Raw genomic sequence first — 15,348 nt, 5'->3', positions numbered from 1 at the left:
TCTGGACAACCAGCAGCAGGTAATACATACACTTAACCACAAGTATGGAAAATTCTATTGTTGTGTATAAAAAAAAAAAGAAGCACAGAGGAGGGTAAGGACTAATGCAAGGAGAACTGAATTATATCAAAACCTGCTCTTGATGATGAAATATTAGTTTTTTAATGGTTCCTACTTACTGCATTTTCTGACTGGCAGTGCATATAGGGGGGTATGCAGCTGCTCAGCCTGACAGTTCCAGATGGACCCATTTTTGAGTCATCTGCATGGAAGGAAAAAGGTGACCAGAAGGGTTTTTAAAAATGAAACGAAGTCTACAAATTCCCATTAGGAGGAAACGTAACACTCAAACCTTTAGTCAGAAAAGAAGGAGGGTGTTAAGAGGTCAAAGAGTTTGTGTCTCATTGACAAATTACTTCCTGTGAGTATAGTGGCTTCCATTTTATGTCATTAAAACTAGCAGAAGAATCAGTAACTTGACATCATCTTGTTCTTTAATGCACCCATGTATAATTTACTATTTCCCAGGTCAGGAGGAACTTCCATTATTAGAAAGAATATAATACAAGTATAGATCAATGGTCAGAGCCGAGGAAAGTTAAGAACCAGTATTCTAAATTTTCTTAGAATTAAAGCTTCACTTTTCCTAAAGCTTATCTTAATATACATGTCCAGAACTCCTTCCTTGCCAGACCCTTCTGAAGTGTTCAGCTAATAATTTGGTTTTTTTACAAAAATTTACACCTACAAGCCTGAGCTGTCTATAAAACATAACTGTGCCTTCCAAAATGACCTGTGGTTCAGATTTTTTTCTACTGAACAAGTTAATCATTGGTATATATGTAAATGCCTGGGATCAGAAAATAATAACTGGTTAAAATGTGACATTCCCTTTTTTTATTTCTCCTACTGAGTGCTTTAATCATTAAATTCTGAATGAAAACACCCTTTCCATCTTGGAAATTTATGAATTCAGTAATCTTTAACTTATTTTAGTGTTCTAAAATAACATCAATGACTGAGATGTAGTGTGTTTCCCTGCATGAGTATCTTGTAACCAGCTACTTGGAACACTATCATGAGTTTGGAAGTAGGACATGGCTATTTGCCATTTGGGACTTTTCTACCCTGAATAAAAACTGTGTTCACCATAGTAATTTACAGCATTCATTATCAAAATACCAAACACAAAGTCAAAATATTAAAAATAAAATGCTTTAAGTCAAAATTTATTACATTTTATATAACATAAAATATAACTCATTCCATGCTCTGAATTAAAATGTTTTAATTAAAATAGTTTTAGGTAGAAAACTTACCAAACAAGAGAAATTGTACTTTCTAGACAGAGACTAGAATTACTTCTTCACCATGACATTATTTATGAAACATCATATCTAATTGTATGTGAAATGAAAGTCTAAACTGCAGTGCCTTTTAAAATGAAAATCACAACTGTGGATTCAAATAGAGATATAAACTACTTACATAGCACACTACAGTGAACTAGTTATGATGTAAAATTGCAAAACGTTTCATTCCCTTATCTGGTTTACCACTTGAGCCATAGGCACATCCACCCATCGGTACCACATACCTTTTTCAGTTTAATGACTCCTTCCTGGGTGTACTCATCTGTCGTGATGTCAAACAAGTTTCCTCCATCTCCTGGAACTATGTTGTACTCAATTTCTGCATTTTTCCCAAAATCAGGGTCCACAGCTCTGATCCGTCCAATAGCAGTACCAATGTGAGAGGTCTCAGGTACTTTTAAATGGAAGATACCTGTGACAAAGTGGTAGACAGTCATTCTTGGGATTTCTTGATAATTGACACAGGTATTTCTGATTAAAATCATGGAGCCTGGGAAAACTAAAAAGACCTAAATAATCTAATTAAAATTAGGAGATGAAAACAACAAAGGTTTTGAAAAATATATTCCAGCTTTATCTGTTGACTTTCCCTAGATTCTAGATTTTGTCCATTGCAACTGTAAAGGCATTAGTGTCTACATCTCTTGAGATATCTATCTATATTTCTATCTTTAAATTTCACATGTGATTGACTCTCTTGAATTAAATTGTACTTATAGACAGTAGTACAATTAGATACTACATGTTTTTAAACACTTTACTAATTCTGTTTGGGTTTTTTGTTTGTTTTTCATTTTGTTTTGCTGTTGTTTTCTTGTCTTTGGTTTTTTTTTTTAAGAAAATATGTTTATGACTTTCACATTTATTGAAAGGAAGAATTCATTGGAAAAAGTTTTCACCCATTTGTTTAAAATTCATTACTATAAATAAATGTACAACTCCTTTTGGAAGATATAGAGTATTGTCCATACATGAACCACCAGAGGGTGCTCTTACTAAAATTTCAGAGCTAAACAATTTTTAGCTTAGAACATTTTTGCTTTTTTGCTTAGAGCACAGGCTATAATAAGAAAAAAAATAAAAACAAACTAAAAAAAAATACACACTTTTAAAATAAGTATTGCTGCTGACATGGAAGGAGGAAATGGTTTCATTTAGGTGAACAAATATGTTGGAAAATGATAGCATAATAGAGCTAAACATAAAAGTCCAAAGTGCTTTGAGGCAGTCTTGATTTTAGCAACAGCTGTAGCAGCAGGCCTGGGTTTGTAATATGGTGCCCTGACCTGTTTCACTGCTCCTGAAGTGCCTGTATTCCCCATTTAGCTGCACCTCTCACTGGAGTTGTTACTTTGCTCAGCTGCCAGTGAACACTTCCATGACCAGTGTTTACAGTGGGCAGGCAGAGCTCACCTTTCCTCACGTAGCAGTCTCTGCTGTCAAAACTGCCAGCAACTTTTAGAGCTGGTTTTGAGCCTAGGATGTTTGATTCACTTCATCCTCTCTCTCAACAAAACTAGCCCAATCATTTTATTTCCGTTGGTCCGTTTTGTTTTCCTGGGTCAAGGTTCCACAGCTCCCACAAAGCAGCCCCTTCAGAAAACATTGGCAGTGGCCTGCTCGGTTCTGCTTCATGTGACATGTAGGAGGAAATGTGCACCTCTTTTTCAACAGCATAGCAGGACAGGCAACTGTGACTCTTGTGAGGCACATTAGGGAGATGTCTCAGAGATTTCCACCCAGCAATGGTTCAGCCACACATCACAAAATGAGGCTCTGAGAAGCTGCATATTATGTAACAGCAGGATAGATGACTTTCATATTCAGCTGCTGAATTAAACAGTAGACAATGTTCCCTGTCGTTAGCTCCTTACAATGCATGCTGTGTCAGCTTTTTCAGCTTCACAATATTTTCAGATGAGGAACAAAATGACATTAGCACCGCTGGATTAGGAAGAGGTTTACTCTTTTGTGAGCTAGTCATTTGGTCTATGGTACCTATACAATTGTCTGATTGCCTCTGAAAAAGTCTCTTCTGTTTGCTTCCCCCATCTGGCCAGCAGTATGCAAAGTATATCAGAAGGCAAAATTTGCCTTTTTTTCCTAGAGAAAATATCCATAAGTAAAATCAGCTTATGCCTGCATTTACTTTTGGACATCACAGTGTATAGGTTTGTGTTACCCATTTACTTAGCTACTAAAGACTGAGCAATTATCATTTCACTTCTTTCAAGGGAACTTACTAAAGGAAGCTGTATTTCTTAGTGTTCTTTTAACAGCAGGAAAGGATTATTATGATGCAAAATGGTGTCATGACAAGATAGTCTCAGCTATTTTTCAGATTTACTTCAGTGATTCTGACTAAAAAATAAAATTTTAACATGGTATTCATGATACAATCAGAAATCCTCCTTATTATTAATGTCATTTACAAACACATGTATTACTGTATCTCTGCTATGCAAATTATGCAAAAAAGGGACCTAAAAGGCATTTATCTACCCTTGAATCTTATATTAAGTTTCCACAGTATAGTCTTAACCCTGATGTCCTGGTCTTTTACAGGCACTTATACTGGATAACAGAAATCATTGCTGCAGCAATTGCTGTTTACATCTACAATTTTAGTGAAAATGAAATGTAAGAACATATGATCATAGATTTTTCCATCTTTGACAAATTGATCTATTTTTAGTGATCTGAAGATCACTCAGATTCATTAAAACAAACATTTCCCTATAAAATATTGCATCTGGCTGAAAAGCATATGGGACTTAGATGAAGTCAAAGAAAGACTAAATTACTAATTTTTTATTGTTTAGGTTTTTATTAGTTATTTTCAATGACTCGGCATTTCATCATTTCCAGAAATTCAACAGCAATAAAGATGGGGTCATCCAGACTAATTTGAAACTCTGAAGCAGTCTTCAAGCCTGCAAGAGTCATATTTCTGAAGACATAGTATGTAATTACAGTGCCGTTGTCCTTCTGTGATATTATCTTCACAGCACGTGGAACCTGTTAACTGTTCTACTGTGACAACTTACTTTCAGAATAAAATAAATTGAAACAAATAATGCATATTGCTGTCAGCTCACAGAAAAACTACAAGAGAATATAATACATAGCATGAAGCCCTCATTCCCTTTCTCCCCACCCTCAAATAATAGAATCCTAGAATCACAGAATACACTGAGCTGGAAGGGACCCTTCAGGACCACTGACTGCAACTCCTGACCCTGGACAGGACACCCTGAGAACCACACCATGTGCCTGAGAGTGTTGTCCAAATGCTTCTTGAACTCAGAAAGGCTCGGTCTTTGTAGGGAGGACGTTTGACATTACCAATACATGCTATACATCAAATGAGATAGAAAGACAGTTTTGTAGATTTTTATTTTTCTGTTTCCAGCAGACATTACTTCTTGCTGTGGACTTGCTGTGACAGTTTAGCATTATTCATTTTTTATTGTCCATTTGCCTGTATATACTACTACCTCCATTTGCTATAGAGATATATTGAAACAGGTCTGAGTAATAGCCTTTTACTCCCAAAAGTCCTGAAAACCTTGTTCTCTTCAGCTTCCAGGAATGATGGAACAAGCACTTCGGACAAACTTATGCAGCAGCTGGTTACGCTGCTCAAACAGATCTGTCAGATTTTGTTGATGTGACTTCTCTGCCAACAAAAATCTTTCTTCTACTTGCATAAATCTCTTATAAATATATTTGCTAGGTTTCCTCCTGTCTTTTGGGATATACCAAAGGAGAAAGCCCTGGCTTTCCTCAAACTGCACTACAAAACCAGACTCTGAAACTAGCTCCCCACTTAGCTGATTTTAATCACATATATTGCATGCAAGTCAGGATATTTTCATGTATAGGAAAGCTGGTAGCAGTAAATATTGCTTTATTGCTTGGTTAGGATTTTCTGTTTCATATTGAGTGGCATCAGTGAGGATGATAAAAAGAAATGAGTGATGATGCTGTTGAAGCTTTTAAGCTGAAATAACTGACAGGGGTAATTTCTTAGTCCCAAAATCATTCAGGAAAATGAGGCAGAGGTTAGCTAACAATTCATACACATTGCCTCTGCATTTCTAAAACAAAGATGGTTCCAAAGCTCACAGTGGGAAGAAATCAGAGCTGAGTAAGTGACAGGTAATCAGTCATATTGACTGAAATACAGCACACATTTACAGTTCCTCTGACGTGATTAGATTAGTTTTCATTTTTAAAGCTCAAAAGCTGTTCTGGGGTTTGATTTTTACTTACGAAGATGTTAGGTGCTTTTTCATTTGTTTTTTTACTCAAAAAGAGGTTTTTTTGTTGTTTTTTCTCCACACTTGAAGTTTACACCATCATTTACCAAAAAGCTTTTCAAGTCTGATAGCAATAGCACATGAAAACCATTATTATTTCTTATCAGCAAAACAACCATTAAGAAATAACCCAGGTTAGCATCCAAGGACTTAAGCTAAATGCATAATGGCCATCAATCAAAGAGCTGTAAATGCTATTTGAACATTTTTTTCTAATCTGTCACCATACTTGTACTGTGCAAGATTATTCTCTCCTGATTTTTCTTTGTCTGTACTTTTTTCAGCTTTCTGGCAGTTGCCAAAGTATTGCATTGCAGTGGATCACAATAGCATGATTCTTAAAGGCAAAACCACTGAAATAAAATAATTTATCTCTCTTTCTTCTAAATCTTTAATGTTTCCTCAGGAGAAAAACAAAACAAAACAAAACAAAACAAAACAAAACAAAACAAAACAAAACAGCAAACCAACAAAACAAAAACAAATAAACAAAAAAAACAACAAAAATTTAAAAAATAAAAATCACAGAACAACAAAAAGAAACCCCAAAACCACAAAAACAAAACAAACAAACAAAATAAAAAAAACAACCCCACCACACAGTGTATTGTAATATTCTTGTTAAATTAAATTACCAAGGCATTTTAATTTTTATCCTGACTCAGGTCATAAAGACACTGATTTACATCTGTTTAGGAAGAATCATAAGGCACCATTTCACATTTTCTCACTGGTGCTTTAACTACAGTGTTATAGGCAAAAGAAAGTATCATGTAAATATATAAGCATATACTCAATATATTAAACCTGCTACATCAACTACAGGTAATCAGCCTAATAAATAGCAGCATATGATGCATATACTCCAAAAACTAGGGAGATGTGATTTAGCACAGCAGTGAGATGCATTCATGACTTTCTTGGATGTGGCTCTGTGCCCTGTAGAGGGGCTGGGATATTGTGTGGGAAAAAAAAAAAAGCCAGGCTTTGTCACCATGTGCCTGATGCAGGTCACAAATTATCTGGGATGGTCTTGTAAAACTTCAGTTATGGAAGTTATGAAAAGACTCCTTCCAACCTTTAACCCACTGCTCTGAGTTTATGGCCTCATTGGACATAACCATGCTTAAAAATTTCTGATTCTCTTCTGTGGATTCCAAACTCCACACCTAGAAAAATGCATCCCCCAGTGCTGCAGAGATTGTGAATGTCCAAGGGTCACCAGTACTTTAAAGGAAAATGAGCAGAAACAAAAACCATTTTGAGTTTGATCCTACCCTAGTTTAGGATAATCCACATGATGGATATTCCCCAGAGCTGGCAGCTACTGAGCCAGAGCTCTATCACCCCCTGAGGTGAGCTAGCAGACTGTGTTTTTGAAGCCATCCTCCTTCCAGCTTCCTAAAGGGAAAATTATGTTCATTATACTAGTATAATTTCTGTATACTGAAATATTCAGTATAATCATTTGCAGGGTATTTTTTTCCTAATTATAAGGTGATGTTGTCATATAGCTTTTTAAAAATAGACCTACTCACTGCATGTCAGAGAATATTTCCACAGTCATGAACATCCCCCTTGCTGAAGCAAGCGTTCAGGAAACAGGAAATGCCAGTTCATTTTTATTATCTCAAGATAGACAAGCCCACAGCTTTTGCCTCCAAAGTGTGCTGGTTGTTGCATAAAGAATACTTGTTGCAACAGAGAGTACGCTGTTTAACAACATAATGTAGAAATAATTATTGAAGCTGTTGTTTGGAGCCACTCACACTCAGATGTGTGTCCTAATACTGAGGCAAGGATAACTTAATCTTCTTTGAAGATCTTAAATCATCTTTGTATGATAGAATAGTTTTACCAAGAGGGGAAGAAAATACTCAGTTCTAGAAATTCCTCAAGTTTATAAAAAAGAGTTTCTTTTAGACAATATGGCATTTCCATATTCCAACAGGCTGAGGAGAACTAATCAAGTTCCTAAGTAACTGTTTTAATCCTGATGTTACTGTTTTATGAAAAGTTCCCACCTTTATCACTGCCTCTTTTTGTGAAAAATTTTACTTTGCCAATGCATTCACGTGTTAGACAGTGTAGCTTTATGTAACTCTGAGAGCTTATGTGGAAAACTAGTTTCATTTGTATCATAACCAATGAAGACTTGTACTGCTAATATCCAGTCTATTAATTAGAAATTACTATGAAACAAAATAATCCAATGAGAGAAATAGTTTTCGGGGGGTATAGTCTAAAAGCTTGAATCAATTGTTTTGTATGCAAATTATATAGTGGTTTTAAAGAATTATCAAGGTGTTGCATGTCTTCTAGATAGATAGAAAAAAAGTTTTCAGAAGATGTCTTTCCTTTTTCAGAATCCCAGGCAGCATGTAATTGGCATTTATCAGGTAGGTTGGTTGTTAATATTCCTGTGATCACACTGTCACCATGAAGTAAATCAATATGCTTGTTCCCTCTATAAAATTTAAATTGAAAGATACATGTGAAACATTAACATGATAAAAAGTGCTTTTTCAAGGATGGGACATAGAGTTTGTAATGCTCTGCTTAACATCCCTGCTTCTTAAATATTGTCTTTATCACTCTGGCACAAGATATAATAACACAACTTTTACTACAATTCATTCACTCTTAAGAATATGGTCAAACCATTTGCTTTAGGATCTAAGCCAGGTGGTCTAAATCATCTGTATTGGAAGATTAATTTTTCTCTCCATCGACTAAGGAAATTAGTTTTCTATCTTAAGTCCTCCAAGTCATACCTCAGTTCTATCCCTAAAATCACCTAAACAAAGCATGCTCAACATCTGTATTACTCAAAAAACTCCTTGTGAAGACATGAGTTTTACATATGCATTAAGTACATTTCATGCAAATTATTTTTCCCTGAACTCCATTATTACTTTTCTTCCCCAGGCAGGCACAGGCTGAGGCCAAAAATAACTGCTTTTAAAGATGAAATTGTGAAATCATCAAGTACAAGTTTATAATAGTTTCCTATACTTTGTTTCAAGTTTTGGTTTACTCTCTGCAGTTTCCTTAAATGCTTGTGATTTAGTGTGTAATATAGATAAGAAAATAGTGTTATAATGGGATAGCAATTGCATATTTTGTATTTGTCTTCTCTTATACTTTACAGCAAGTATGCTCAGCTTATCACAAGTGATGTTTATGTTTTGTAGTTTAAGTGTTTTAAGTAAGCTCTCTCTATAAATGCTGCTCATTTTGCAATAAAATGTAAAAGTAGTGAGTACTTAATTACAGGTTCTTCTTTTGTGAGCACTAGACAATCACATTTACAAATTCAACAAATTTTCCACAGAAGCCACTAAGAATAAAATAATTGTCATGAATTCAAGACAAAACTTAAAAGACATACCCTAGAATATTTCTGTTATTTTCTTTTTATTTTTGTAGGTTTCTCTATGCAAATATGCTAAAGATGTATTTTGGATATACAGAAGACAGATACAAACTGCTTGGTATCTTCAGCTTAGCTCCTACTACTGTCCCTACGAACATGTGGATCGTTGCAAGCACTTGGGCATCCCATTTAATGCTTTTACACTGCTGAAAATCTGCATACAAGTGCGGTTCTTAGACAATTTTAAAAATCATGAGCTTAAATTATTGTGATTATAATTAGATAATTACTATGGTCTGTTTCACTTTATGTTGCCCTGTAGTTTCTAAATTTTCAGAAAGTAAGCCCACCATGGTTAGAGGCAGAAAGGATATGTTGATTTCTTAGGGACCTCAGGGAAAAAGGCATATGCTGCCAGAACTGATAGTGACACAGCAAATGGCACTGTTGTCAGTGGGTCACTTTGGAACCAATTCTCAAAGCACTGCAAGGCAACCCCATGCTGTTAAATCTGTAGCCTTAGCTACTTTTCAATATCAGAGTAGGCAGATATGCATGGGACTTTTAAGACATACCAAGGTTACTGAGAGTAATTTCATGCATCCAATCTAAATACTCTGTGTTTTGAATGAATAATTTCTTTGTCATTCCCCACAGAAAACACATTGTAGTGGAATGAATGACATGATTCCTGCCAAAGGTTGTTGAATTTCTATGAACTGTATTTATTTGCACCTTCTCTACATAAGGTAGCAGATGTAAAATACCATTATTAATGATCATAATCTACTATGATGATAATTATAGTGTTTAAAAACAATTTTCCTAATCTTTCCATTAATGATCAATTACTACTTAGAGAAGATGATCAGAGGGAAATGAATTAACAACAGAATGTTATTACAAATAGATAATGCTTAATTTCTAATCACTATTGTGCTCATTTGTATTTCTTGAACTATTGCTTACAGTGCAGTCAGAGCATTGCACTCCAGCCAGTGAGAAATAACCTATATTTTTCATTGGCTATGGAGTAGTTTAAAGAAATAGCTATATTTGGACTTATGCTCTGCTTTGCAGCTAAGGGTTCAGTCTCTCTCAGTTTAGACCTTTAAACACGTTTTTTGTTTCATTCAATGCATACTCCAAACAGTCCTCAGATAACCTTTGCTACTTATGCATTCTTGAGAAAGTTAAAAAATAATATAAGTGCATCAGACAAAGAATTTGCTAAGCGCTCTGTGTTTTGAGAATCTGTGGAAATTGAATATCTCCCTCTCCTGTTTATTTCTCAGTTTTCTTCCAATTAATATGCTTTGGTTGGGAATTCAGTTATTCAGTCTGAATAAAAAGATTCACTCCAAGATGCTTTATGATTAAGAACACGCAACAGTGACAGCTGCAAAAAAGAGAAGTTTCCAGGGAGTTTTTACTACGGTTACATGCACTTTGGGGAGAAAATCAGCTCTTACTACAAGTGCATGAAGATTTCTGATATGGAAAGGAATAAGAAAAAAAATAAGAGAATGTTGGATTAAGTGAAAATAGAAATTTTTATGGAGGTTAAATTTTAACTCCTTTATGTTGGACACACAAATAATGATAGAAGACTACTTAACTGTGGGGTACTGTGACCCAAAAAGGGCTGCATGGCCTAGATTACAAAGCATAGGCTCAATCAAGTCACAAATATACAAAGAAATTTCATGTACCAGCCAGACTTTGTGGCCCAGAAGCCAGCCAATATAAATGGCCTAATTCCATGCTATTAAATTCTTTTACCCACACCAAAATAGGTCAATTTCATGGAAAGTGACTGCAGAAAATAGTTCCTGACCTCTACTAATTTCTCCAAATGCCCTGAATTTCTCTGGGAAAGCTTTACTTGGTGTTGGTCAAAACTATGCCCTGGCCTGTTCTAAGACTAACAGCACAGAAAACGTAAAACTTCAGGGTCTTTCCCAGATATTCTCAAGTCCTTCTTTTGCTTTGAAAAGCAAAATGTAATAAGCCATTGTATATCTTCTTTTAGTCTATGTAAATATGCCCATAATTTCACTGATTAAATGGTGATGAAGGGAAAAGAAAAGAAGGGAAAGGGTTTTTTATGACTATCTGTAACACAAGTGAGTGAAATAGAAACAGCAGGCAAGGGTAACTGATCTGTGTGATAGGGTTGTGGCCTAAACAATTTACATGAAGATGTAAAGAGTTTTTCTGGAATGGTGAAGACCCATGATTTCAGTATAGCAAAATATGGAGAAACTCAGAGCTGGAAGTGATCCAGCAAAGCATAAATTCTTTTTGCAATGCTACCATTGGGAAAGAAAAGAGAAACCTACTTGTGGAGTTGAAGGAGGAGAGGCCACAATCTAGTTATACAAGGATAAATATGTGTCTCTCACACAGGAGAGTGGAGACAAGAGTGCATGTTGAAAATAAGGATATACAGGATGAGGAAGAAAAAAAGGCCAAAGAATGATGAGACAGGTGAGAAACAAATGCAAATACTACAGAGGTGTGAGACTTGGAAGGAACCCAGAATAAAGAGGATCTACCTTTGGTTCTCCTCTGATTCCTATAAGAGTCCTGTGCAAATACTGGCCAGCTGATATTTTTTATTGTACTGATTTGACTGTAGTTTTACTGATGCTAAAGCAGTAGTGAGTCAAAGGTACTGCAATCCAAAATGGGTGCTTTTTTCGTGATTGGCTTGCAATTGCACGACCCCATTTCTGGAGCCTTTGCATTCCTATTTTCCATCACTGTATGAAATGGTTGGTTAAAGTACATGTTTAACTCAAGAATGAAGTTTTAATTTACTCAAAATTCACAAGTAAGTGAAAATCAGACTTGCATAAGATTTTCTGACATTAAACAATATAAGCTTGGTTAACAGGACCAAGCTGGCAATTTTTCCTTTTATGTTGTATGGCACAGACATTAGAAAATTAAAGATGGAGAAAATCAGGATTTGACCTCCCCTCCTTTTCTGATTCAAAGCAAGTTCTGGGTCAGTCTCACAACTAATCTCTGCCTGCAGTCTAGTCTGCAATGAATCTGTCCACCTGTCCTGTGCAGGTATCTCCCAACTGGTATAACAAAAGTAATTAGTTGCTGGAACTGAATTAGGGCATTTTGTCTGCCAGGTAAATTCTTTAATCAATGAAAGATGGACTCATTTTCATTCTGAGATGCAAGTGCTGTATATAAAGAACAACTTTTAATAGAAATACTGAGAGAAGCTATACTTCCATATCTAAATTACAGGGAGTAGAACAACTTCCCAGAAATTCATGCAGACTTATTAAAATGCCTAATTAGGCAGATCTGAACCTTAATCCTGAATAAGTTTTCTAGCTAAAGAAAAGTAAGTAAGTTTTCTGGTTCTAAATTGTCCAAGTAAGGAGGGAATACATCTTCCTCACTTATTTTTAAATCAAATCTCTGCTTTCATTATTTAAATTTTTTAGATTAGTGAACAGAAAAAATTATTAATCACATGATCTTTTTCTACAGATTTCTAATGCACTACTATGTGGGATTTGTGTTGCATTCTTCTGAAATCTTTAACAGTAGATGCCTTTGTCTCTCCCTAGCCACTCATCCAAAGCAATGGATTAAAATATTTTCTTTTCTATCTCCAAGAAGACCTCTTCCTTGCACTCTGCTTCTGAACCAATTTTTCAATATAATATTAGCTAGACTTATTCAAAGTCACTTGAATGGAACCAGCCACATTTAGTTTACTGAGTTAAAAACTGACCAGCTTTAATGTAGTAAAACTTAGGACAATTAATGCATGTGCAATTTCTGTGATGTACTAAGCTTTCAATAATATATAAATAAGTAACTATGATAAGAATTTTCAATCTAAAAAGTGTGTAGCCATATGTATAAAAAAGGCAGGCTATTCCCGGTTCAGCACTTGGTTGTTCTTTCTTTTTAAATATTTCTACAGATTGTAGTACTTGACAGTAAGCCTATTAAAATAATCTGCAAACCAATAAATAATTAGAGAAGAAAAAAATACATCTAAAGGGTGGAATATGCAAAGCCCATTCCTAATATATAATGCATAATATGTCTATTTAATAGATCATCCAGTTAACAGATCATTCAAGTGCCATGCCAAGGTTAAATAACTAAGAGAATAAAGGGCTAGCTTATGTTTACAAAGGTCCTTTTCACTTACACTGAAATTCCTGGAATTGCATAAATGAAAGGTGTTTATTTGTTTCTGAATTGTCTATTTTATGAGCGTCATTCTCTAAGATTATTGTTTCCTTTGCTGTCTCCAATAGAGGATTTACTATATTCTGTGGAATGCACTGTACTAGCCACTGATGAAATCCAAATCCAATTACCTGCAAACTCCTACAGTATGGACTGATGTGCAAGGTCATACGAATGATCCTTCAACCTTACTTTATTTAAGGTGTCACCACCAGAATGATGAATAGTTGTGTTTCTGTTTCCAAACATGTTAGCATTTCTGGAAATTTGTCATGTTCTTTTATGCAAACTATCTTGAAGGATTTCACTGAGTTGCTTTTGGAAAGACCAATGACAGCAAAACCAATGGCCCTTGTGATGTCTAGACCTTGCTCTATAGGTGTCTGAATATTCTAAATGTGGTTACAAACCCACCCTGGGATAATGGTTTCTGACCATCAGAGATGCATTTTTTTTAAAGCAAAGACATGCACAAGTAGACAAAATTCAAATATTGGGTTCAAACCTTAATTAACTTCTCTTCTATTAGAAAAAGCTTTTAAACATTCTCTCACAAAATTTGCTTCTGTTAGCTGGAAATGATGTGATAAAATATAGCTTTATCCAAATACTTCTTTTGAGTTCAGAAAAGCAAATTCAGGAGGTGTCAAATTAAAAAATACACACCCTAAAAAAGAAACCAAACTTATTACTGACTTCATAAGACACTTGAAATCTTTTATTTGCTAATATAAGAATAAATACTGTATAAATTTTAAAAATCAATTGCATTTCTTCTTTGTCAGGGCCTTATTCTCTAAAAGCATATTTATGTCATATTAAAATAAGAAGACATATTATCCCTTTGACTAAAATTATTCACATGTGCTTTTATTGCTCAGCATATAAGAGTTTAAATCTCTAAATTGTTTTCACACTCACTCTGTCAGCAGTGAACAAAAGAGACTGGGAAACTGAAGTATAATAAACTTAGAAAGTATGAATCCCCCACTTCACTTAATTTATTTGATTCCATAAAGAATAATTTATACCAACTAATTATGCAGATTTTGTCATTTAATGTTGAAGTAAATATAACCCATCAATTTTTTCTTGAAGCTTATTTTATTAATTAGAAACAAGCAACTGATGTCCTAGCAGCTTGCTCAGACTGGTCCTCTGCTCGATGAGTTAAGGGTTAGCCCATTATCTTTCAAGAATTTTGTGCTTAAATATGTTTTTACTTAGCCAGCTATCATGTACATAAGTAGCTGCAAGAGAAAGGTCATCGGTCCCCTTATGGACCAGCATGCATGCCTACATGTACACAGCTTTTGTCCACTCCTCTCTGCTCAAAGGCACTGTTGTGTTATACCAAATTTATTTTAAATTACTTGAACATTGTTGTTATGATAGGAAAAGTACTTACCTTTCCAGTCATTGCCTTATTTTTTTCCTCTTGTTTTTTTTTTAAAATAAAACTTGATATGAAATATTTATTTTAATATTTACAAAAAAGATCTATCTTTAACAATGAAACATGCATAGCAATGCAGAAAACTGCAGAGGCAGGGAAGAAAGAAAATACTTCTGGAAATAAATTTATACTAATAAAATAATTCAGATTAATTTTTTCCGACAAGTTTTAAAGAAAATATCAGTTTACTGAAGTGTCAGTTTTCTGAAATGTGGGCCAATAGATACCTGCAGGTGAAACAACTCTGACAGAAATATATGTTTAGAGGCTTCCTCTCTGTTACACTCCTCATTACTAGGAGACATGCAAGGTGGGAGTTCCCCCCTGAATATGTTCAAAAGCACAGGTTCTAAATAAAAAATTCCATGTTCAGCAGGATAGTCAGTGCTTTTTCATCACTGGATGCTGATAACCCATCCAAACCTGCCTGTCTCCTTAAAGGACCCCAATGAGATGAAGGTGTTTCATGATACAATTTTTTTGCAAGCTTGTAATGTATTATTTATCAGTGTAGCGCCTTCCAAATATTAATAATATATGTTCTCCTACTTCTGCTCTGAAATCTTTTTTTTTCTCCAGCTTTAC

General features: G+C 34.9%; 1 protein-coding gene across 1 annotated transcript in view; it reads right to left on the bottom strand.

Annotated features, from left to right (window-relative positions):
- Positions 1–15,348, bottom strand: part of LOC128794275 (cadherin-12) — a 153,482-nt gene that overhangs the window by 46,996 nt on the left and 91,138 nt on the right. The window contains exon 5 of the mRNA XM_053954025.1: positions 1,598–1,785. Within this exon, the coding sequence (XP_053810000.1) occupies positions 1,598–1,785 (188 nt within the window). The remainder of the gene's footprint in view (positions 1–1,597; positions 1,786–15,348) is intronic.

Source organism: Vidua chalybeata, chromosome 1 (genome assembly GCF_026979565.1).
Source record: "Vidua chalybeata isolate OUT-0048 chromosome 1, bVidCha1 merged haplotype, whole genome shotgun sequence".
NCBI lineage: Eukaryota > Metazoa > Chordata > Aves > Passeriformes > Viduidae > Vidua > Vidua chalybeata.
The sequence above is the reverse complement of the archived record's forward strand: the minus strand, read 5'-3'. Positions and strand labels throughout refer to the sequence as shown.